Source organism: Palaemon carinicauda, chromosome 3 (assembly GCF_036898095.1).
Source record: "Palaemon carinicauda isolate YSFRI2023 chromosome 3, ASM3689809v2, whole genome shotgun sequence".
NCBI classification, from domain to species: domain Eukaryota; kingdom Metazoa; phylum Arthropoda; class Malacostraca; order Decapoda; family Palaemonidae; genus Palaemon; species Palaemon carinicauda.
This window is the reverse complement of record NC_090727.1, coordinates 162,325,349-162,351,819: the sequence shown is the minus strand read 5'-3', so window position 1 is coordinate 162,351,819 and position 26,471 is coordinate 162,325,349. Positions and strand designations below refer to the sequence as shown.

At 44.0% G+C, this 26,471-nt stretch overlaps 1 protein-coding gene across 2 annotated transcripts in view; it reads right to left on the bottom strand.

The window, feature by feature from the left end:
- Positions 1–25,722, bottom strand: part of LOC137637983 (uncharacterized) — a 36,583-nt gene extending 10,861 nt beyond the window's left edge. Inside the window, exons 1-3 of one of the 2 annotated variants that reach the window (XM_068370083.1) lie at positions 25,602–25,722; positions 23,678–23,771; positions 9,057–9,199 (exon numbers count right to left, since the gene is read on the bottom strand). In XM_068370083.1, the coding sequence (XP_068226184.1) occupies positions 9,057–9,199; positions 23,678–23,755 (221 nt within the window). In that variant the 5' untranslated portion in view covers positions 23,756–23,771; positions 25,602–25,722. Of the gene's footprint in view, positions 1–9,056; positions 9,200–23,677; positions 23,772–24,636; positions 24,752–25,601 lie in introns of those variants that run through there. The other variant, XM_068370084.1, reaches the window with a different exon arrangement.
- Positions 25,723–26,471: the final 749 nt, after the last annotated feature.

The following is a 26,471-nucleotide window of genomic DNA, read 5'->3' as shown; positions in this document are numbered from 1 at the left end:
TTTTCTCCTCGGTCCACTGGGTCTCTATTGGGGAGGAAGGGAGGGTCCTTTAATATATAATCACCGGGTAAGTATATTCAAAAATTGATTTTATTATAAAAATAACATTTTTCAATATTAAACGTAGCCGGTGATTATATAAGCTGAATCACACCCACGGGGGTGGGTAGAGACCAGCAATAATTGTTTACATTATTATGAGCTAAGGATTTTTAATTTCATTTTAGCAGTTATTCAAAATAACAAACATAAAATAAATAAGTACCTGGTAAGGAAGTCGACTTGAACAATTACTCTGCCTTTTTAAGTACGTCTTCCTTACGGAGCCTCGCGATCCTCTTAGGATGCTGAGCGACCCCTAGGAGCTGAAGAATCAAGGGTTGCAACCCATACAACAGGACCTCATCAAAACCTCTAATCTAGGCGCTTCTCAAGAAATGACTTTGACCACCGGCAAATCAAGTAGGATGCGAAAGGCTTCTTAGCCTTCCGGACAACCCAAAAACAATAATAAAACATTTCAAGAGAAAGATTAAAAAGGTTATGGAATTAGGGAATTGTAGTGGTTGAGCCCTCACCCACTACTGCACTCGTTGCTACGAATGGTCCCAGAGTGTAGCAGTTCTCGTAAAGAGACTGGACATTCTTAAGATAAAAAGACGCGAACACTGACTTGCTTTTCCAATAGGTTGCGTCGATTATACTTTGCAGAGATCTATTTTGTTTAAAGGCCACGGAAGTTGCGACAGCTCTAACTTCGTGTGTCCTTACCTTCAGCAAAGCTTGGTCTTCCTCATTCAGATGGGAATGAGCTTCTCGTATTAACAGTCTGATAAAATAGGATAAAGCATTCTTTGACATAGGCAAAGATGGTTTCTTAACTGAACACCATAAAGCTTCAGACGGGCCTCGTAAAGGTTTACAGTAGTTCGTTTTAAATAGAACTTAAGAGCTCTTACAGGGCATAAGACTCTTTCTAGTTCATTTCCAACCATACGATAAGTTTGGAATATCGAACGATATTGGCCAAGGCCGAGAAGGCAGCTCGTTTTTGGCTAGAAAACCAAGTTGTAGAACATGTAGCCGTTTCGGATGAGAATCCGATGTTCTTGCTGAAGGCATGAATCTCACTGACTCTTTTAGCTGTGGCTAAGCATACCAGGAAAAGAGTCTTTAAGGTGAGATCTTTCAGGGAGGCTGATTGTAGCGGTTCGAACCTGTCTGACATAAGGAATCTTAGTACCACGTCTAAATTCCAACCAGGTGTAACCAAACGACGCTCCTTCGTGGTCTCAAAAGACTTAAGGAGGTCCTGTAGATCTTTATTGTTGGAAAGATCTAAGCCTCTGTGACGGAAGACTGATGCCAACATGCTTCTGTAACCCTTGATAGTGGGAGCTGAAAGAGATCGTTCTTTCCTCAGATATAAGAGGAAGTCAGCTATTTGAGTTACAGAGGTACTGGTCGAGGATACGGATACTGACTTGCACCAGTTTCGGAAGATTTCCCACTTCGATTGGTAGACTCTAAGGGTGGATGTTCTCCTTGCTCTAGCAATCGCTCTGGCTGCCTCATTCGAAAAGCTTCTAGCTCTCGAGAGTCTTTCGATAGTCTGAAGGCAGTCAGACGAAGAGCGTGGAGGCCTTGGTGTACCTTCTTTACGTGTGGCTGACGTAGAAGGGCCACCCTTAGGGGAAGTGTTCTGGGAACGTCTACTAGCCATCGAAGTACCTCGGTGAACTATTCTCTCGCGGGCCAGAGGGAAGCAACTAGCGTCAACCTTGTCCCTTCGTGAGAGGCGAACATCTGCAGTACCTTGTTGACAATCTTGAACGGAGGGAATGCATATAGATCTAGATGTGACCAATCTAGGAGAAAGGCATCTATATGAACTGCTGCTGGGTCCGGGATTGGTGAGCAAAATATTGGGAGCCTCTTGGTCATCGAGGTTGCGAAGAGATCTATGGTTGGCTGGCCTCAGGTGGCCCAAAGTCTCTTGCATACATCCTTGTGGAGGGTCCATTCTGTTGGAATTATTTGTCCCTTCCGACTGAGACAATCTGCCATGACATTCAAGTTGCCTTGGATGAACCTCGTTACTAGTGATATGTCTAGACCTTTTGACCAGGTGAGGAGGTCCCTTGCGATCTCGTACAACGTCAGAGAGTAGGTCCCTCCTTTCTTGGAGATGTACGCCAAAGCCGTGGTGTTGTCCGAGTTCACCTCCACCACTTTGCCTTGAAGGAGAGACCTGAAGCTTTTCCAGGCCAGACGTACTGCCAGTAGCTCCTTGCAGTTGAAATGCATTGTCCTTTGACTCGAGTACCATATTCCCGAGCATTCCCGACCGTCTAATGTCGCACCCCAGCCTACGTCCGATGCGTCCGAGAAGAGAACGTGGTTGGGAGTCTGAACAGTCAGGGGAAGACCCTCTCTTAGGTTGATATAGTCCTTTCACCAAGTCAGACAAGACTTTATCTTTTCGGAAACCGGGATCGAGACCGCTTCTAGCGTCTTGTCCTTTTTCCAGTGAAAAGCTAGATGGTATAGAAGAGGACGGAGGTGTAGTCTTCTTAGTGACACAAATTGATACACGGATGACAGCGTCCCTACCAGACTCATCCACAGCCTGACTGAGCAGCGTTCCTTCTTCAGCATCTTCTGGATGGATAGCAGGGCTGGGGGCTGATCGTCTTGTTCAGCAACGTCCTCATCAGAGGGTTCCTCATCCGAAACTGATGAGGAAACGGCAACGGAGTGGGCAACGTCTGACTCGCTGAATCCGGTCGCACTGGTGGATGCGTGACGGAGCCGGACGCAATATCATGGAACTGCTGCACAGTCTGTGAACTGTCAACAACCATGGGTGCGCGAGGAAGCACAGCGTCAACCCGAAACTGTCTAGACCGTCTGGGTTGTGCAGTCAACACCCTACCGGGTTGCTGAGGTTGACGCACTGCGTCACAACAAGTCACCTCTGCTGGTTGTTGAACGTCCTGAACGTCAACAACCACCTCCGAGCGTCGCTTAACGTCACCGTGCGGCTGGCAACCCACACTGGGTCGCATCGGTGGAGGAACCACCTCAACTGGCAGACGCGAGTAGGTTACCTCAGCGTCAACAGGGCGCACAACCGACCGGTTGGAAGGTTGTTGGCCAGAAGGTTCTTCTCCGCATTTAAGTCCTCTATCAAGGACACAAGCTTGGACTGCATGTCTTGCAGCAAAGCCCATTTAGGATCTACGGGAGCAGGTGTGGCAACAGACGGGGTTAGCGACTGAGGCGGAACCGTTTACCATCCCTGAAAGCCTTGTTATGCGTGACCTAATAGTACAGCAAAACTTCAAAGGCTCGACAACAGCTGAGAAGTTGACCTGTAAACAACTTGGAGCGTCTCCTGGCTAGGCGCCAGGGAGAGTCTACCAGAATTGAGAAGTCTATCTGGGCAGAGGCATGAACTCCCAAGCCGAGAACTTCTCTCGTGTCATATCAGACTCTCGCTCTATAAACCAGTTTAAAAGAAGGGAAAGCAAAGGCTGTATCCCCCAAACTCCTCCTGGTGAAAAACCAGTCGCCTAGCCAACGTAACGCTCTCTAGGAGAGCGAGAGAGCACTAGCTTAAAAACAACGGCTTCGAAGTAGCTAGGCCTAGTGTAAGTTCTGACGTTTAGGCGAACGAGGAGCAGCAGTTACAAGATCCGGACGAAGATCCTTAAAAAAAATCATCATGATTTAATTAAAGTCCATAGGAGGCTAAGCAGCTTAAGGCTCCTCTCCATCTGACAGAGTCCTCAAGGGAATATCAGTAGGAGGGAGAACAGCCACTTCCTCATCTACAGGAACCTTGTCCGATAAAAGCTGAGTCTCTCACTGGTGCATTAGTAGCGGACCAAAACGCAACGTCATGTAACTGCTTGACAGTCTGTGAACTGTCAACAACTGAACTGTCAACCACAACAGGTGCGTGAGGACGTACAGCGTCCACTCGAGACTGCTTTGACTGCCTAGACTGAGCAGTCAAAACAACTCTAGAATGCGAAGGTTGACGCACAGCGTCAAAACAAGTCAACTCCGATTGTTAGTGAACGTCTAGAACGTCAACAGGAGTATCAGCCAGTGGCCTAACGTCCAAATGCGGCTGAAAAACCACACGAGACCGCATCAAGTGTGGTTCTAAACAACCTGACTGACGTGACTAGGCTACGCCAACGTCAACAGTAAGCACAAAGGAACGTTAGGTTGGCTGAAAGCCAGGATATCGATGAGATAAACGGCTAGACTCAACGGACTAATCGGCAGAATAGTCTTCCATAAGGGAGGCAAGCATATACTGCATGTTTTGCCATATAACCCCTTAAGGATCAACGGAAAAGGTTGTGGTAATAGACGAGGGTAACGTCTGTGACCGCAACACTTTGCCTACAAAAAAAGACTTTCGGAGTCTGTGTTACGCTTTTGTTAGGCGGCGAGCAGTTATCCTATGACTGCATAGGGTCAGAGCTGTCCTAATGGCTGTAACCAGGACCCTGGACCTGTCCTGAAAGGACTGACTTTCGCTTAAGGGCTTCGAAACCTTGTGACAGGTTTCTTATGCGAAAAGCCTACGGATGGCGAGGAGAAACAACGTCTCTCTCGTCTTATGGTAGGGGAGATCTTGGTAAGATACACCCGATACCATGGAGGGAAAACGTCTGTTCGTTGGTCAAGGCCTCTCGAACCCATAAGTCGTTCGACATTACTTCTCCCCTGGGCTTGGGAGCTTGCAAGAGGTCCCGGACTAGGTGAACGACAGGCACGAACAGACGAACCCTCGGACGCAACACTGTAACACTTTGCGCCTCGGACGCAACACTGTAACACTTTGCGCATATCACTTTATCACTTCGATTTTCTGTTTTGCACTTATTTCTACCTGAAACACGCAATTCTACCCTTCATTTAAGGGTAGTAATTGCGAAATAAGTCGTATAATGCAAGTTCATAATACAGTGATACCTCGGTAGTCGAACGACTCTATACTCGAACAATTCGGAGTTCGACCAAAATTTTCGAGAAATTTTTGCTGCGGTGCTCGACCAAAAATTCGGTACTCGACCAGCCGAACACGTGACGACCGCATGGGCTTTGTGATGATCGCGCCATCTCGGCCACTCTCGCTTGTTCGGGAAGCATCAGTTCTCTCGAGAGCGTCACTCAGACAACGCGCGATCAGCATTCGTTGTGATTTAGTGATTTTCAGTGCTTTTAATTGCTTTTTTAGCTTTCATAATGAGTCCCAAGAAAGTAATGAGTGTTAAGGGGAAGGAGAAGAGGAAAACAGTGCGAACAACGATCGAGTTGAAGAAGGAAATTATAGCGAAATATGAGAATGGTGTACGAGTGTCCGATTTAGCGGTAGAATACGGAATGGCGAAGTCGACCATTTCTACGTTTTTAAAGCATAAAGAAATGATTAAGAAGGCGAATGTTGCAACGGGAGTTACGGCGGTAACTAAGCAAAGGCCACAAGTGATTGAGGAGATGGAAAAGTTGCTTTTAATATTTATTAAAGAAAAACAGTTGGCCGGGGAAAGTGTTAGTGAAGCGTTCATTTGTGAAAAAGCGTTGCATATCTATGAAGAATTAGTGAAGAAAAGTCCGAGTACCAGTGAAAGTGATTCATTTACATTTAAAGCGAGCAGGGGTTGGTTTGAAAAGTTTCGTAATAGAACAGGTATTCGTAATAGAACAGGTATTCATCATTTTCGAAGAATACTGCAGAGGAGGAAGAAACAATTAACAATAGACCAGTTTTTCACAAAAGAAAAGAAAGCTGCTACATCAAAGCCTGTTTCTCCTCCAAAGAAGAGACAAAGAAGAGAAGAAACCCCTGAAATAGATCTGCCCACCCTTTCATTGGAGAGAGAAACAACTCCTGAAGGAGAACTACCCCGCCACATCATGGAAGGGGACTCTCCTTCCAAGCAGTAACCTCCCCCTTCCATCCTCTCCACATCCATCCCTGTATGCCATCGAACCGCTGCTCAAAGGTATGTTCACTACAGTACAGAAAATGGTTTAAAATTGTTTTATTTTAGTACAGTAAATGGTTTAAAATTGTTTTATAGGATTTTCTGACCAATTTCATACACATTTAGATAATTATTGTTGTTTAGGTACACGTTTTATTAATATTTTGGGCCTGTTCGAGTGCTTGGGAACGGAATAGAATATATACCATTATTTCTTATGGGGAAAAAAAATTCGGTACTCGAACAAATCGGAGGTCGAACACGGATCTCGAACGGATTATGGTCGAGTACCGAGGTATCACTGTACCAGCAAAAAACAGAAAACATATTTTAAGATAAAAAGAAAAATCAGTGGCTGGGAAAGAGACTAAACACTAGTTCATATAACTACGTTTTCAATCTCTCACCGCACATAGCCTGGGGACGAGAATAAAAACCTAAAAACGTTTTATCCTTCCTCCCCGTACAGAGACTAGGGACGAGAGTAACACGAGAACAACGTTACCCGCTTGAACGGAAAGTTTTCTCTCCTCTCTCTCCCTCCGTCTCAATCTCTCTCTCTCTCTTTCTCTCTTGATTTCGCACCTAAGAGAAGAGCCCAATTATATTACGTCAAAAAAACATGTTATTTGACTAAAGGAAAAAACTGAAAGGTTTTTCAAATAAAAAGTTCCTTTAAATTAGAATTTAAAACATTTAAGCTAAGAAAGAATGAACAAAACGTCAGAATCGATTTACTCTTACTGCAAAGTGAAACCGTGATACACTCTCTCTCTATCGTAACGATAGAGCGCATGTTGAACGTCCTGAACGTCAACAACTGCGTAGCATAAAAAACTAAACGTTAGTTCATCTTTGAAAACAGTACGAAGACTATCAAAGAAATTCTTTCATAAAATATTACATTTAAAAAGTTTTAAATTCTTTAAAAGCTAATTACGATATAAAGGGCTCAACGTTGATTAACTTCGGTTCCAAGTTAGGACCGCCTACTATCAGGAAAGGTCGCATATAAACAAAACATTAAAATCTATTTTTATATGTTTATAATAAATGGAAAGTTAATCGAAGAGGCCTAATAAAGGCGGAGAGATATAAAATATATAGATCTATAACGTGATAAGATAATTACTAAAAACCTAAACACACTTCCGTCTAAGGGAAGGGTCGGCCATTTAAAAGTGAAAGAAAGTCCATACTCTCTTTGTCACCATAATTAAATCTATCCAAAACGAGTTCAAGTTTTGAGATGAAGATAAAACACCTGCATAGCGAAAGCTCAAAACTAGAATAGTGTACTTCACCAAATAGCTGTGAAAACAAATCCAGTTAGCAACAGCGAATTAGTAGGTCTTGCCGGTAGCCCGACAGAGAGAAAATTGAGTTCTTTGTTTACATTGAGTACTGAGTACCTGCACGACAGATGGCGCTGTTGAAGTACACCCCCTACCTGCATAGCGATCGCTGGCGGATTTTTAACGTAGAGTTTCCTGTCGAGCAACAGAGTTGCAGCTTATATAATCACCGGCTAAGTTTAATATTGAAAAAAAAGGTTTGATATACTGTACTACAGTATACAGTATATTATTTTGTGCATACATACACAAGGGAACAGACAAAGAGAATAGAGAAAAGTGTGACTGTAGATGCTACGATTTAGCCTATGGCCAGAGTGTGATGGGAAAATCATATGACAAACAAAATGTGGCAGAGGTCTGAAGCCTCCAGAAAATGGAAAATAGGCAGAGATGGTATGAATTAGATGATAAAAATTTATTTACAAAGGGAGTAGTTACGAGCCAGACAAAGATCCAGAGAAAGGCCTGGGAAACCAAGGTAAAAGATAATAGGTGAAGACCTAGAACTAATAGGAACTTGGGCAAAAAGTGTATGAGACAAAGTAGATTGGAGAGAACTCCTATCACATCTGGACCTATGAAAGGAAAAGCCGATATAAACATAAACGTTCACGGTCATACTTTAAAAATATTGTAGAATGCAATCGTTAACAACTTCCTAATAAAAGTAAGGACAAGACCAGAAGAGTTTAGACAGATTATGACATTATTATAGTAATCAAGGGAAAAGTGAATGCATTGTAGTGGGGAAAACTTAATATTGTTCAAGTATTCTATGGAAATATTGTCGAAGGTGCTGCAAAAAAAGGACATGAAAATCAACAATAATAATTTTAAATCTATGTTTGAGAAATTAAAAACAAAGGCAGTCTTTAAGAGGCAATTGCAGGAGAAATGCTATTTAAAGAGGAATGACTGTATCTAAGCTCTGTGGGACTTAAGGTCTCTGACAGAGTAACAGGATAAGAATTACCCTAAGATTGGCATTACCAAAGCAGAGGATATGGCAAGATTCAGTGATATTATTAAACCTCACCCCAACGACTGCAGTTCGGAAAGTGGCACAGACTCCTTTACCGTGTAGCACGATAATTGAAGAAGCTACAAAGAAGTGAAGAAAGGAAAGCATTTAGAAATTACTTCAGGCAGGTGACCTAGCATGAACAAGAGAATCAAACTGAGAGGGGATAAAGAATTTTAAAAGATGGAATATTGGAGTGGAAGGGAAAGAAAAGGATTGCCAAATCAATGTAAGTCAATCAAAGCAGGAAAAGTAGTTTGCAAAGCAGCTAAGAGGATGCTGCTGGAGAGGTTCAAGCTCAAATTATAAACAGTACTGAGATTAAATTTAAAAGATAGTGACACAGAGATCCTCAGAATTGCAAAGTATTTATTATATTTTCACTGTTCAAATGTATAAGAAAAAATTATTATGAAGATAGAATGGAGCAGCATGTTGTGATAGATGAGCAAGTTTTGTAAGTGGCTGAGCATTTTTTTATTTTTTTTTTAACTATGAGACAAAAAAAAAGACTTTGAAGCTGGTATTGAGTGTAACAGCCTGGATGAGATGAAAGGATATTCCTTGATCATTGCTGAGTTGAAACATTAGCAATAAAGGCAGCTGTAAAACTGCTGTTTGCATAATGTGAAGACTATAACGTACATCAATTACAGAATAACTTACCTTGCCATGAAAGTAACAAGCCTGTTATAGAAAAACTTCCCACGATGTTCAGCATAAAACTTTTCTGTCTGGTCTCTAAGTAATCTGACTTCCCTATGCCTTACTACAAGAAAGTCTTCTTCAATTATTCTCTGCTGTATGGCCTGTAAAAACAAAATTTGAGTAACCAATAATTCCCAAGAAATTGGTATTGTAAAAGTAGATTTTGACTCCCGTTGAAGCTATTGCTCCATGGTACAGTTTTTCACACCATATTTTCTAAAAAAAATCGAAGCAAATATACTTAGAAGTTGTAAAACATATGAAAAGAAAATTGATAAGAAATAAATATTCATAATAGTTCACAGTAGTGGGTACTATGCAAAGATAGAACTCAAAGTAGCCTAAAGAAAGTGATGATTTTACTGTATAGCACATTGTATTCTTGTGATAGATTTTTATTCCAGAAAATTATTATATGAAGGAAACGGTTTCAATAATGTAATAAAACAACATGATGGCCTCTCCTGAATCTTTTTGAAGTACTGTATCACTTTCCAGTTATAAACCTTTTATGAAAGCATCAGTTATTTTTGCAATTTGATTGATTAATTGAAAAATATAATACTACATATATTACAGTTGATGTTCCATAATCTGCACTGAGAAAAAGCAAATGGCAAATAAAACAGAAAAATGTTATTTTCATTAGTAAAATAAATTTTTGAATATACTTACCCGATAATCATGTAGCTGTCAACTCTGTTGCCCGACAGAATTCTACGGAAGGGATACGCCAGCGATCGCTATACAAGAGGGGGGTGTACTCACAAGCGCCACCTGTGGCCAGGTACTGCAGTACTTCTTGTTGACACCACTTCAATTTTTCCTCGGTCCACTGGTTCTATGGGGAGGAAGGGTGGGTCAATTAAATCATGATTATCGGGTAAGTATATTCAAAAATTTATTTTACTAATGAAAATGTTATTTTTATTAATAAAATAAATTTTTGAATATACTTACCCGATAATCATGTAGCTGTCAACTCCGTTGCCCGACAGAATTCTATGGAGGGATACGCCAGCTATCACAATACTAGAAGGGGGTGTACTTACCAGCGCCACCTGTGGCCAGGTACTCAATCATTTGTTGTTGACACCTCCTCAATTATTCCTCGGTCCACTGGTTCTCTCTGGGGAGGAAAGGGAGGGTCGATTAAATCATGATTATCGGGTAAGTATATTCAAAAATTTATTTTATTAATAAAAATAACATTTTTCAATATTAAACTTACCCGATAATCATGTAGCTGATTCACACCCAGGGAGGTGGGTGAAAACCAGTGTACAAGATTAAAGGATAGCTAAGTATCCCATATTTCATATAACAGTTATCTCAAATAACAATGAAATAATAAGTACCTGGTAAGGAAGTCGAATAGAACCGTTACTCTGCCTCTTTATTTAAAGTTCGTCTTCCTTACTGAGCGCAGCGTTCCTCTTGGAGGCTGAATCAACCCAAAGGTGCCAAAGTACACGAGGTTGCAACCCCTACTAAAGGACCTCTACCAAACCTTTAACCCGGGCGCTTCTCAAGAATGAATAGACCACCCGCCAAATCCAAGGATGCGGAAGGCTTCTTAGCCTACCGTAACAACCATAAAAAACAACAATAAAAGTATTCAAGAGAAAGGTTAAAAAAGGTTATGGGATTAAGGGAATGTAGTGGCTGAGCCCTCACCTACTACTGCACTCGCTGCTACGAATGGTCCCAGGGTGTAGCAGTTCTCGTAAAGAGACTGGACATCTTTCAGATAAAATGATGCAAACACTGACTTGCTCCTCCAATAGGTTGCATCCATTATGCTCTGCAGAGAACGGTTTTTATTAAAGGCCAACGAAGTAGCTACAGCTCTTACTTCGTGGGTCCTTACCTTCAGCAATGCAAGGTCTTCCTCCTTTAAGTGAGAATGTGCTTCTCTGATCAGAAGCCTTATATAGTACGAAAGCCCATTCTTGGACATGGGTCTCGAGGGTTTCTTGATGGCACACCATAAGGCTTCTGACTGTCCTCGAATAGGTTTAGACCTCTTCAGATAATATTTGAGAGCTCTGACAGGGCAAAGAACTCTCTCTAGTTCGTTACCTACCATGTTGGAGAGGCTAGGTATTTCGAACGATCTAGGCCAAGGACGTGAAGGAAGCTCGTTCTTTGCTAGGAATCCAAGCTGAAAAGAACATGTTGCAGATTCGGTTGTGAAACCAATGTTCTTGCTGAAGGCATGAACCTCACTGACTCTCTTAGCTGTTGCAAGGCAAACGAGAAAAGCAGTCTTGAGGGTAAGATCCTTGAAGGAAGCTGACTGGAGAGGTTCGAACCTAGATGTCATAAGGAACCTTAAGACTACGTCTAGATTCCAGCCTGGAGTGGAAAGACGACGTTCTTTAGACGTCTCAAAAGACTTGAGAATGTCTTGAAGGTCCTTGTTGGAAGACAGGTCCAAACCCCTGTGGCGGAGAACTGAGGCCAACATGCTCCTATATCCTTTAATCGTAGGTGTTGAAAGGGATCTCTCATTCCTAAGATGTAGAAGGAAGTCAGCTATTTGGATCACAGAGGTATTGGTAGAGGATATTGAATTGGCTCTACACCAGCTTCGGAAGACCTCCCACTTAGACTGGTAGACTCTACGAGTGGAAACTCTTCTAGCTCTGGCAATCGCACTGGCTGCCTCCTTCGAAAAGCCTCTAGCTCTAGCGAATCTTTCGACAGTCTGAAGGCAGTCAGCCGAAGAGCGTGGAGGTTTGGATGCAACCTGTCTACGTGTGGTTGACGTAGAAGGTCCACTCTTAGAGGTAGAGTCCTGGGGAAGTCGACTAGCCATTGAAGTACCTCTGTGTACCATTCTCTTGCAGGCCAAAGGGGAGCAACCAGCGTCAGCCGTGTCCCTTCGTGCGAGACGAATTTCTGCAGAACTTTGTTTATTATCTTGAACGGAGGGAATGCGTACAGGTCGAGATGGGACCAGTTCAGAAGAAAAGCATCCACATGAACCGCTGCAGGGTCTGGAACAGGGGAACAATAAAGCGGAAGTCTCTTGGTTATGGAGGTGGCAAACAGATCTATGGTAGGTTGACCCCACAAGGTCCAAAGTCTGTTGCACACACTCTTGTGGAGGGTCCATTCCGTGGGAATGACCTGATTCCTTCTGCTGAGGCGATCCGCTGAAACATTCATATCGCCCTAGATGAACCTCGTGACCAGAGTGAGGTTTAGACCTCTTGACCAAATGAGGAGGTCCCTTGCGATCTCGTAAAGGCTCCTCGAATGGGTCCCTCCTTGCTTGGAGATGTAAGCCAAGGCTGTGGTGTTGTCTGAATTCACCTCCACCACTTTGCCTAGCAGGAGGGACTTGAAGTTCAACAGGGCTAGATGAACTGCTAACAGTTCCTTGCAGTTGATGTGGAGTAATCCTTGTTCCTTGTTCCATACTCCTGAGCATTCCCGTCCGTCCAAGGTCGCACCCCAGCCCGAGTCCGATGCATCTGAGAAGAGATGAAGATTGGGGGTCTGGATGGCCAATGATAGACCCTCCTTGAGAAGGAGATTGTGCTTCCACCACAGGAGAGTGGTCTTCATCTCTTGGTTGATAGGGATAGAGACTGCTTCTAGAGTCGAGCCCTTGTCCCAATGAGCAGCAAGATGGAATTGAAGAGGGCGGAGGTGGAGTCTTCCTAGCTCGACAAACAGGGCCAGTGATGAGAGGGTCCCTGTGAGACTCATCCACTGTCTCACTGAGCAATTGCTCCTCTTCAGCATGCTCATGATGCACTCTAGGGCTTGGTTTATCCTGGGGGCCGATGGAAAAGCCCGAAAATCCTGACTCTGAATCTCCATTCCCAGGTACACAATGGATTGGGAGGGAATGAGTTGAGATTTCTCTATATTGACTAATAGACCTAGGTCTCTGATTAAGTCTAAAGTCCAATTGAGGTTCTCCAGACAACGACGACTCGTGGAGGCTCTCAACAGCCAGTCGTCTAGGTAGAGGGAGGCTCTGATGTTCGATAAGTGTAGGAATTTCGCTACATTCCTCATCAGATGAGTAAAGACCATAGGAGCTGTGCTTAGGCCAAAACACAGGGCTTGGAACTGATAGACAACCTTTCCGAAAACGAATCTCAGGAAAGGTTGGGAGTCTGGATGAATGGGAACGTGAAAGTATGCATCTTTCAAGTCCAACGAGACCATCCAGTCCTCCTGTCTGACCGCTGCTAAGACCGACTTGGTCGTCTCCATCGTGAACGTCTGCTTGGTGACATACTCGTTGAGAGAGCTGACGTCCAGCACCGGTCTCCAACCTCCTGTCTTCTTGGCCACAAGAAAGAGACGGTTGTAGAAGCCCGGGGATTGATGGTCCCGGACTATAACCACTGCCTTCTTCTGCACAAGTAGCGACACCTCCTGTTGCAATGCTAGCCTCTTGTCCTCTTCTTTGTAGTTGGGAGAGAGGTTGATGGGCGATGTGGTCAGAGGTGGTTTGAGGCAGAATGGAATCCTGTAACCGTACCTCAGCCAACTGACAGACTGTGCGTCTGCACCTCTCTTCTCCCAGGCTCGCCAGAAGATCTTGAGTCTGGCTCCTACTGTTGTGTGGAGAATCTGAGAGTCAGTTCTTTCCCTTAGATGTCCTGGATCCTTTCCTAGACTTGCTCCTGTGAGAGTCTGGACGGGAGCTTCCTCGGCTGGGGGCTCTACCACGAAAGGGCGGTATGAACCTCGTAGCCGGGGTATCAGCCACTGGGGAGCGATAAGTCTTGGGGACTGAGGTGGCAACCTTAGACTTACGAGCCGATGAGGCTACAAGATCGTGCGTGTCCTTTTGTATCAGGGCAGCAGACAAGTCCTTAACTAGCTCCTCGGGAAAGAGGAACTTTGAGAGTGGAGCAAAAAGGAGTTGTGACCGTTGGCAAGGTGTAATGCTGGCGGAAAGGAAGGTACACAGTTGTTCCCTTTTCTTCAACACCCCTGATACAAATAACGACGCTAGCTCACCCGATCCATCTCTGATGGCCTTATCCATGCAGGACATGATTAGCATGGCAGAATCTTTGTCCGCAGGAGAGGTTTTCTTGCTGAGGGCTCCCAGGCACCAGTCGAGAAAGTTAAACATTTCAAATGCTCTGAACAACCCTTTCAGAAAATGATCCAGGTCTGAGAAGGTCCAACAAACCTTCGAGCGTCTCATAGCAGTTCTCCGAGGCGAGTCCACCAGACTTGAGAAGTCAGCCTGGGCAGAGGCAGGTACTCCTAAGCCTGGTGCTTCCCCTGTGGCATACCAAACGCAACCTTTCGAAGCGAGCTTCGTTGGAGGGAACATGAAGGAAGTCTTGCCAAGGTGTTGTTTAGACTGCAGCCACTCCCCTAAGATCCTTAAAGCCCTCTTGGAGGATCTAGCTAGGACAAGCTTAGTATAGTTGGACTTAGCTTGTTGTACGCCCAGCGAAAACTCAGATGGTGGAGAGCGGGGAATAGCAGAGACGAAGTGGTCTGGGTAAATCTCCCTGAGTAGAGCCAAGACCTTACGAAAATCAATCGACAATGGAGAAAGCTTAGATTCGTCCACGTCTGATGAGGGATCAAGGTGTGCCTCCTCATCATCCGACACCTCATCAGCAGAGGGTAGCGAAGCGATCGGACCAGAATGCTGAACCGCAGAGTCAGAACGGGTAGGAACAATAACAGTGGTTTCCTCTTCCAGTAACTGTTGAGGGAAAACCTGAGGCTCAGACTGCAAAGGCTGAACAACAGACGAAGCAGAAGGCAGGCGCATGGGTGAAGGAGGTTGACTCCTAGCAAGAGAGGTTGAACCCAAGGATTGCACAAGCTGAGCGGAGGACGGAGGCGGAGTAGTCCGTTCCTGTTCCTGTGAGATGAGCGGAGCATGATGAGGTTGAGGCTGCGCAGAACAAGGTAAAGTTCTCGCAAGCTGAGGCTCCTGAGGCGCAAGTCCAGGGTGTAGAGGAGCTTGCCTTGAGGAGGGTTGAGCTCGCTGCAGCGATGGCTGAGCAGACAGACTCACGGAGGGGAGGGGTTGTTGTACCCCAACCGAGAGTTGCACCACTGGTGGAGCAGCAAGGGGAGGCGGAGGAAGAGTGGAATAACTCTCCTGATCCCAAAGCAAGGGTTGCCTTAAAGAAGGCTGAGGCTGAACACCACTGGGAACAGCGAACTCCGAAAGTGGCTCAACATCGTACGCCTGGCAGATGGTGCTGCGACCAGGCGGAGCAAGTGCAGGCGGGGCGATCACAGGCGGAGCGAGAACAGGCGGAGGGAGTGTAGGCGGAGGAGGAGGTGCAACACTCTCAGCCCGACACTCACGCATCAAGTCCGAAAGCTGAGCTTGCATGGACTGAAGCAGGGTCCACTTGGGATCGGTAGAAACGATAACAGACTGAGGTAAAGTCACAGTCGGGCTCTGTTTTGGCAGAACCTTACTCCTCTTGGGCGGAGTACAGTCGACAGATGACTGAGGCGAGTCAGAGCTGAGCCAATGACTGCAACCTGGCTGAGCACTCGCGGACTGGACTCTACGTTTAAGCGGTCTCGAGACCTGAGACCAACGTTTCTTCCCTGCTAGTTGATCAGCGGACGAGAATAAGACGGGCTCAATCGTCTGCAGGTGGGAGTGACGGTCTAAGGAAGACACGCCCGCAACCACCGAGGATAGTTCTGTGCGCCTAACAAGGCCTGTCGAACCCTTAAGCCCTTCGACATTGCTTCTCCCCTGGGCATGGGAGCTTGCAAGAGGTCCCGGACTGGGAGGACGACTGGCTCGCACAGAAAAATCCTCACGCACCACACTGGCACCACTAGCACTTGGCACTGCACCGACACTAGCACTCGTCACAGCACTGGCACTAATTCCACCCACTGCACTCTTGACCTTCAGTTCTTTAACTTCGGCCATCAGAGACTTATGGTCACTTACCACTGATTCTACTTTATCGCCTAAAGCCTGAATAGCACGCAAAACAACTGACATATCAGGCGGAGGGCTCACAGTAGGTTCGGGGGTAGCCACTACAGGGGTAGGAAAAGGTAGGGGATCATGAGGTGAGGAAAACATAGAAGAGTGAGAAGAACTTCTCCTAACTCTACCTCTCTCTAACTTAGATGAATATTTTAAAAGACGGACAAATTCCAATTCCGAAAGTCCGGCGCATTCCTCACACCGATTTTCTAATAGACAGGGCCTGTCCCTACAGTCAGAACAAGCGGTGTGAGGATCTACCGAGGCCTTCGGAATACGCCTATTGCAAGACCTACATCGTCTATGGGAGGGGGCTTGCGAAACGTCAGACATCTTGTTTCAAAGAGTTAGCCAAAGGGTGATCCAAAAACAAGCAAAATTCGTTAACCGTTATATCAGTATTATATAAAAGCTATCTAGCTAATATAAGAAGGATTCCAGTAAAGCGACAGCCGTTAATCTGAGAGAATACTTCACCAAATATCCGTGAATAAACTCGAAGACCATAAGCGTATCCCAGAACGTCTAGCCGGAAGCACGACAGAGGAATAATTGAGGAGGTGTCAACAACAAATGATTGAGTACCTGGCCACAGGTGGCGCTGGTAAGTACACCCCCTTCTAGTATTGTGATAGCTGGCGTATCCCTCCATAGAATTCTGTCGGGCAACGGAGTTGACAGCTACATGATTATCGGGTAAGTTTAATATTGAAAAATAACATTTTTCAATATTAAACTTACCCGATAATCATGTAGCTGATTCACACCCAGGGAGGTGGGTGAAAACCAGTGTACATGTATATCAAGAAGCTAAGTATCCCGTATTTCATATTATCAGTTATTCAAAATAACAATGAAATTACAAGTACCTGGTAAGGAAGTCGACTTGAGCCATTACTCTGCCTTAAATAAGTTCGTCTTCCTTACTGAGCGCAGCGTTCCTCTTAGGAGGCTGAACAACTCTAAGGTGCTGAAGTATCAAGGGCTGCAACCCATACTAAAGGACCTCATCACAACCTTTAACCTCGGCGCTTCTCAAGAAAGAATTGACCACCCGCCAAATCAACAAGGATGTGGAAGGCTTCTTAGCCGACCGTACAACCCATAAAAAGTATTCAAGAGAAAGGTTAAAAGGTTATGGGATTATGGGAATGTAGTGGCTGAGCCCTCGCCTACTACTGCATTCGTTGCTACGAATGGTCCCAGGGTGTAGCAGTACTCGTAAAGAGACTGGACATCTTTGAGATAGAATGATGCGAACACTGACTTGCTTCTCCAATAGGTTGCATCCATAACACTCTGCAGAGAATGGCTCTGTTTGAAGGCCACTGAAGTAGCCACAGCTCCCACTTCATGTGTCCTTACCTTCAGCAAAGCAAGGTCTTCTTCCTTCAGATGAGAATGTGCTTCCCTAATCAGAAGCCTGAATAGTAAGAAACTGAGTTCTTAGAACTTGGAAAAGAAGGTTTCTTGATAGCACACCATAAGGCTTCTGATTGTCCTCGTAAAGGTTAAGACCTTTTTAGATAGTACCTAAGAGCTCTAACTGGGCAAAGTACTCTCTCCAGTTCATTCCCCACCAAGTTGGACAGGCTTGGGATCTCGAACGACTTAGGCCAAGGACGTGAAGGAAGCTCGTTTAGTAAAAACCGAGCTGCAAGGAACATGTAGCCGTTTCAGATGTGAAAACAATGATCCTGCTGAAGGCGTGGATCTCACTTACTCTTTTAGCTGTTGTCAAGCACACGAGGAAAAGAGTTTTTAATGTGAGGTCCTAAAAAGAGGCTGATTGGAGAGGTTCAAATCTTGATGACATAAGGAACCTTAGGACCACGTCTAGATTCCAGCCTGGAGTGGACAACCGACGTTCCTTTGAGGTCTCAAAAGACCTAGGGAGGTCCTGTAGATCTTTGTTGGTGGAAAGATCCAAGCCTCTGTGGCGGAAAACCGCTGCCAACATACTTCTGTAACCCTTGAACGTAGGAGCTGAAAGGGATCTTACTTTCCTTAGATATAACAGGAAGTCAGCAATCTGGGTTACAGTGGTACTGGTTGAGGAAACTGCATTGGTCTTGTACCAGCTACGGAAGACTTCCCCTTGAGACTGATAGATTCTGAGAGTGGATGTTCTCCTTGCTTTGGCAATCGCTCTGGCTGCCTCCTTCGAAAAGCCCCTAGCTCTTGAGAGTCTTTCGAAAGTCTGAAGGCAGTCAGACGAAGAGCGTGGAGGTTTGGGTGTACCTTCTTTACGTGAGGTAGACGTAGAAGGTTCACTCCTAGAGGAAGAGCTGGGAATGTCGACCAGCCATTGCAGTACCTCTAAGAACCATTCTCTCGCGGGCCAGAGCGGAGCCAACCAACGTCAGCCGTGTCCCTTTGCGAGAGGAGAACTTCTGAAGTACCCTGTTGACAATCTTGAACGGCGGGAATGCATACAGGTCGAGATGGAACCAATCCAGCAGAAAAGCATCCACGTGAACTGCTGCTGGGTCTGGAATCGGAGAACAATACAACAGGAGTCTCTAGATTATCGAGGTAGCGAACAGATCTATGGTTGGCTGACCCCACAGGGCCCAAAGTCTGCTGCAAACATTCTTGTGAAGGGTCCACTCTGTGGGGATGACCTGACCCTTCCGGCTGAGGTGATCTGCCATGACATTCATACCGCCCTGAATGAACCTCGTTACCAGCGTGAGCTTTCGATCTTTAGACCAGATGAGGAGGTCCCTTGCGATCTAGAACAACTTCACGAAAGAGTCCCTCCCTGCTTGAAGATGTAAGCCAGGGCTGTGGTGTTGTCAGAGTCCACCTCCACCACTTTGTTAAGCTGGAGGGACTTGAAGTTTATCAAGGCCAGAAGAACCGCCAACAACTCCTTGCAATTGATGTGAAGTGTCCTTTGCTCCTGATTCCATGTTCCCGAGCATTCCTGTCCGTCCAAAGTCGCACCCCAGCCCGTGTCTGATGTGTCCGAGAGGAGACGGCGGTCGGGTTTCTGAACAGCCAAAGGTAGACTTCCTTGAGAAGAAAGCTGTTCTTACACCACGCGAGAGAAGACCTCCTCTCTTCGGAAACAGGAACTGAGACCGTCTCTAGCGTCATGTCCTTTATCCAGTGAGCAGCTAGATGATACTGAAGGGGGGGAGGTGGAGTCTCCCTAACACGATGAACAGGGCCAGCGATGAAAGTGTCCCTGTTAGACTCATCCACTACCTGACTGAGCATCGGTTCCTTCTCAGCATGCTCTGGATGCATTCTAGGGCTTGGAAGATCCTTGGGGCCGACGGAAAAGCCCGAAAAGCTCGACTCTGAAGATCCATACCCAGGGAGACAATGGTCTGGGATGGGATGAGCTGAGACTCCTCAAAATTGACCAGGAGGCCCAGTTCCTTGGTCAGATCCATAGTCCATCTGAGAATCTCCAGACAGCGACGACTTGTGGGAGCTCTTAAAAGCCAGTCGTCTGACGGAGCCGGACACAAGATCATGGTACTGCTGCACAGTCTGTGAACTGTCAACCATGGGGAAGCGAGGAAGTACAGTGACAACCCGAAGCTGTCTAGACTGTCTGGGTCGTACAGACAACTCCTTATCGGGTTGCTGAGGTTGCCGCACTGCGTCACAACAAGTCACTTCTGCTGGTTGTTGAACGTCTTCCCAGTGACACACTGACTCCGTAAACAAAAAATCCTTTAACAAGGACTAAGCTTGGACTGCATGTCTTGCAACACAGCTCAAGGTCTATGGGAGCAGGTGTGGTAACAGACGGGGTTAGTGACTGAAGTGGAACCATTACCTTCCCTGGAAGCATGTTATGCTTAAATAAAAGTCCATAGGAGGCTACGCAGCTAAAGGCTCCTCTCCAAATGACAGAGTCCTCAAGGGAATATCAGAAGGAGGGAGAAAAGCACTTTCTCATCTACAGGGACCATATCCGAGAAAAGCTAAGTTCTCTCAGTGAGGGTTTCAATGGTGCAAAAGCAGCAGACTAGAAGGCAACGTTATGAAACTGCTTGACAGTCTAGTGAGTTGGCAACAACCAAAGATGTGTGACTGAGAAGCATGCGGTAAGGTATGCAGAGCATGTTGTATGCAGAGCATGCTGTATGCAGAGCATGCTGTATGTAGAGCATGTTGTATGCAGAGCATGCTGAATGCAGAGCATGCTGTATGCAGAGCATGTTGTATGCAGAGCATGCTGAATGCAGAGCATGCTGTATGCAGAGCATGCTGTATGCAGAGCATGTTGTATGCAGAGCATGTTGTATGCAGAGCATGCTGTATGCAGAGCATGTTGTATGCAGAGCATGCTGTATGCAGAGCATGCTGTATGCAGAGCATGCTGTATGTAGAGCATGCTGTAAGGTAAGCAGAGCGTGTTGCATGGCGTGTAACATTTCTCAGAAATTCCATGACCAGTGCTAGAGTGAGTAATATCGCATTACCGTCCATTGAAAGTGCACGTGCCGAGGGAATTGATTTAGACTGTTTTGTTGATGAATTTGATAGCCGGCATGATAATCGTAGAATTAAGCTACATTAAATGTACTATAATCTACTTCACCTCAGGAAAGGGAAACTCGCCCTGTTGGCAACACTGCATTACTTCATGCATGCTTGCATGGGGTTTTAATATCAACATAATATTTACCTTACATTCATAACTCATGATTCATTTTTGTTTTGAAGATATTTTTGCCATATTTTGCGATATTGTTAAAAATATATTGCAAGGAATACATATATATTTTATATAAGTAATACAAATAACCTCCATTATCATAATGTTTGTGTAGGCATACATGTATATGATTACAAATGCAAGTTATGAAAGTAATGAGGTGTTATTATTGTCATTTGTTATTTCCAAGTTGAATGGGAAGAGGCTCAAGTTGAGGAGAAAGTGGCAGATGCATGCGTTGAGGTGGCTGACTCATAGCATGAGGTTGCTGCCTCAAGAGTTGCGCTTGCTGTAAGGGTTGCGGATGCGCAGTAGCAGGTTCCTGAGGAACGAGTTAAGGTTCCTGAGGTGTGAGCTGCGAGAGTTGAGGTAGCGGCTGCGCAGAACGCAGTTCTTGTCTCGCGAGTTGAGGTTCCTGAGGTGCTAGCCTAAGCTGCAGCGAGTGCTGAGGTGGCTGCCTCATTGATGGAAGAGGTTGTCGTACCTCAAGAGATTGTTGCCTCGCTGGTGGAACCGCAAGCGGAAGCGGAGGAAGTAAGGCATAAGATTCCTGCTCCCATTGCTGAGGTTGCCTTAAGGAAGGCGGAGGTTGCTGCACACCGCTGGTAACTGGCAACTCAGTACGCGGTAAGGTATCCTGAGGAACCTCAACATCGTACGCCTGGCAGACTGGACTGCGGTGAGGCGGAGCGATCGCAGGAGGAGGTGTAACCTTCTCAGCCTGACACTCACGCATTAAGACCGCAAGCTGTGACTGCATGGACTGCAGCAAAGTCATCTTGGGGTCGGCAGATGCTAAGGTCTGCTGAGGCAAAGCCTTAACAGAAGATGAGGTCTGTTGCGGCATCACCTTACCTCTCTTAGGAGGTGTGCAGTCACCTGATGACTGCGGAGAGTCAGAGCTAACCCAATGACTGCATCCGGGTTGTTGAACTCTAGAGGTCTGGACTTTACGTTTAAGAGGTCTTGAGACCTGAGTCCAGCGTTATCTCCCCGAAATTTCTTCTGCAGACGAGTAAAATAAGGGCTCAATCGTCTGCGGGTGGGAGTGACGGTCTCTGTAAGACACGCCCGCAACCACCGAGGATACTTCTGTGCGCCGATCAAGGCCTGCCGAACCCTTTTGCCCTTCGACATTGCTTCTCCCCTGGGCTTGGGAGCTTGCAAGAGGTCCCGGACTGGGAGGACGACTGGCACGCAAGAAGTACCCTCACGCACAACACTGACACACTTTGCGCTAATCACTTATCACTTTGAATTTCTGTTTGCACTTATTTCACTGAACTCGAAACTTTAAGTGGTTTGTACCTGAAACACGCAATTCTATCCTTCTTTAAAAGTTAGTAATTGCGAAAACAGAATTACAATGTAACAGAAAAATCTAATGAAAGATAAATAATTCAGTGGCTGGAAAGAGACTAAACACTAGATCAAATAAACTACGTTTAAAATCTCTCACCGCATAAAGCTTGAGAACAAGAATAAACTCTAGAAACGTTTACCTTCTTCCCCTAAAGAGACTAGGGAGAAGAGCAAAAACGATAACAACGTTACTCGCTTGAACGAAACGTTTATCCAGCTCTCTCTCCCTCCGTCTCTATCTCTCTCTCTCTCTCTCTCTAGACTTAGAACCTGAGAGAAGAGCCCAATCATATATACTCGTTAAAACATATTGTTAAAGGAAAAAAACTGAAAGATTTCCCAAATAAAAAGTTCCTTTATTAGAATTAAAACCATTAAGCTAAGAAAGAATGAACAAAACGTTATAAACGGTTTACTCTTACTGCAACGTGACACCGTGAAAATTCTCTCTCTATCGTAACGATAGAGCGCAAGTTGAACGTTCTGAACGTCAACAACTGCAGAGACAAAACAAAACGTTAGTTCAACTTTGAAACAGTACGAGACTATCAAAGAAATTCTTTCAAAAACATTAAAATAGCATAATATGTTAACAGGTAAAACCGAAATGACGGGCTCAATGTTAATTAACTTCGGTACAAGAAAAGACCGCCTACTATTAGGAAAGGTCGAATATAAACAAATATAAAAATTAATTTTAATAATTTTATAATAAAAGGAAGTTAATCGAAGAGGCCTATAAAAGGCGGAGAGATATAAAATAAATCTATAACTTTTGTTAAGCAAAATTAAGAAAGAGAGTCTATACTCTCTTAGACACCAACACTTCCGTCTAAGGGAAGGGTCGGCCATTTAAAGGTGAAAGAGAGTTCATACTCTCTTCGTCACCATAATCAAATTAATTCCAAAAGCTAGCTAAGCTAATAATAGAACTTCCTGAATAGCGAAAGCTGAAATCTTAGAGCAATACTTCACCAAAAACCGTGAACAAGACTCCAAAATTATAAGCGTATCCATGAACGTCTTGCCGGAAGCACGACAGAGGAAAAATTGAAGTGGTGTCAACAAGAAGTACTGCAGTACCTGGCCACAGGTGGCGCTTGTGAGTACACCCCCCTCTTGTATAGCGATCGCTGGCGTATCCCTTCCGTAGAATTCTGTTGGGCAACAGAGTTGACAGCTACATGATTATCGGGTAAGTTTAATATTGAAAAATAATAGGCTATAGCCTTAAAATAAAAAATCCATTAACCATGAAAATAGCTAACTTTCTTTTGGCTTAAACCAGAGTGAATGACAATAATATCTATTATATTATTTTCTAAGCATAATAATTGTATGCAGTAATCTTCTGCTAGATGAGGTAACTATTCACTGGAAGTTTGAAAGCAATACTAGAAAATACTTTCACAAGAGATCTACATAGGTCAAGTAAGTCATCTTAATGTATGCAAATCTACAGTATTTTGACATTTTTATCATAAAAAAAATAATATAATTTGAAAAAAAAAGCTTATGAACAATGGGACTTAGACAAATGTCAATAATTTAGAAAACAGTACTAACCTTTAAAACATAAGGAACTCTGGTAACATCTGGTTTAAAAAGTGCCAGTGTAAGTTGCAATGGACCTCTAACAGTCATTGTTCATTTTATATTCCTGAAAACACAATTAAAATATGTGACTTTTGCTAAAAGTAAATCCTATCAGTAGAAGTATCTGTGATATCTATAATTTTGTTGTAAAAAATACTATTTTTTAAAACTTTGCCAACTTACTCTTAACAAGAGGAGAGATCTATTTTGAATTATATAAAATAACACTCAGTTCAATTACTGTATTGTTAAAAAAAGATGGGCCCAGCTTGAAATTTTTCAAAACAGTTATTTGGACTACAGTACTCTATTTTGTACAATCATAACTTTAATCAATAAGTCTGAGACTGATAAATGGTGTGATGCATGTGCAGTTTTGAAAACCAAAAAATCCTTCTTGTTAAAGAACCAATTTTTCATAGAACTGGCCACCCTGTATAGTATTTTGTCAAAGCTCCATAACAGCAACACTGACTAGCCTAAAATAAATGTTTACTTGTACTATGATATCATGACACAGCCTAAACTGGAAACTGCTCAGTATTTAATGTAGTTATTTATGGCAATTTTGGTTTAGCTTCAAAAGCTTTGGAACTGTTAAATAATTTTTGAAATTGTTAGAAATAGGTTATCTCAAGCTACATCCTAAGATTTAACTATTGACTGAAATCATATACATTGCAAAGACTAACCCTGGTAAAATAATCTGTGCACTGTCAGAGATACAATGACAGTTGTGCAGGAAGAGGGGCAGTGATTATAAACAACACCAAGTAAGGTTAGGTTAAGGAATGTAGTTTTAATGTAATCCTGGTGAAATACCATTTATTAGATGTATTTGTATGTGCTAAAGACAATTTTGATCATAACTTTCATGGAATAATGTAAGGTTTTAAGACTAAAAAAATAGCTATTGCCAAAACACCTACCGATTTCCGGCAAAAACAGTGCATACGCCCACCAACTAATTCTGGTACAGGTGACTGGGTAGTCACAGTAAACCAGGTAATGACACCCAAAGATAGATGTTTGGTTGAGGTACCTACAGTTAAGCCCTATCTGTTTAATTCAATAAAATTGGATTGGGGTGTATGTATGAGTGGTCACCTGTTTGCATGGTGACGGCCGACTAAGAATATGACAGTGTAAGGGGGGTGGCAGGAGAACGTTAACCCCCCCATTTGGTAAGTAGGTAAGGGCACGGCTTGTAAGTTAGGTTAGGTGGGGAAGTTCAGGTTTGTTGATGTCCATTTTCTAAGCACGCGGGAGGAACTGGCCGCAGATATAAAAAGGCTACTTGGATTGAACGTCCTTTTCCCATGCATGAACTGGCCCATTTTCCACCAACTACATACAATTCATTTACAAGCTCAATACAAACGAAGGGGCCTTTGTATATCAGCAGCCAGTTCCTCACGCAGATTAAAATTGGACATCAACTACCCTAAACCTTCCCCCCCTAACCTAGCCTACAAGCTGTGTCCTTACCTATCGGTGGGGGGGGGGGTGACTACCGCCCTCTTGTGGCCACCCTTACACTGCCGTATTTTAAGATAGACATAATAATACAGATAGGTGGCCGCTATCATACATACACCCCCAAACTAAACTGGTGAAAATTTGTTTATGTACCATTCAAGCATAGTATTTTGCTATAATTAGCAGATTATTCATTTTCCTGACAAGAACGGAATATTAACGATCGAATTATATACGTCCAAAGTCTTGTCTGTAATTCAAAGAACCCTATGGGCATAGAGTAGAATGCATCACCTTAAGCACCATGTAGTCTTTAATAGAATGGGATTGAAAAGGTAATAGCACACAGATAAACTTCAACAGATAACAGCTAAACACTATAAAAAAACTCGTTATGTGTTACTATTGTATGTACCTTCCGGTTAAATAGTGACCACCGTGAAAAGTTCCTTGCCGCCTTTTTGTTGTTCGTAGCTTTGCAGACGAATTTTTCTGACTGCTCAGGATATTAGTAGTAATTGAAAGGAATGCCGTTGTGACGGCTCTCAGAAGTTTTCACGAGTAATGACAAGAGATTATATGGGAGAAATTATTATTATTATTATTATTACTTGCTAAGCTACAACCCTGGTTGGAAAAGCAGGATGCTTTAAGCCCAGGGGCTCCAACAGGGAAAGTAGCTCAGTGAGGAAGGGAAACAAGGAAAAATAAAATATTTTAAGAAGAGCAACAATATTAAAATAAATATCACTTTATAAACTATAAAAACTTTAACAAAACAAGAGGAAGAGAAATAAGATATAAGATAAAATAGTGTGCCTGAGTGTACCCTCAAGCAAGAGAACTCTAACCCAAGACGGTGGAAGACCATGGTACATAGGCTAACACTAATGAAGCAGAAATAATAATGAAGACAATGTTGAATATGATAAATTTAAAAGAAAATTATAGAAAAATAAACAAAAATTATAGATTTTGGACGTTGTGTAAAATCAAGGAAGTTAAAAACACCAACCAAAGAAGTTGACGGATATGTTAGACAGGCTATGAACATTAAAAATAAAAGTATGTATTATGTGCTGTCTGCGTAAGGCAATGAAGTTTCTGTAGATTGCAGCAATTTGCACTTGCACATGAGCAAGGTTTACGCGATCGAATGGTTCGTCGAACCCGGTTGACAACCTGCTTGTCAAACGGTTCGAAGAGGTGGAGTCAGCCACAAATGCATAAGGTTTGTGGACAATGAAGTCCTGCCCACAAAAGTCAGGTGTGAACAGACTTTCTT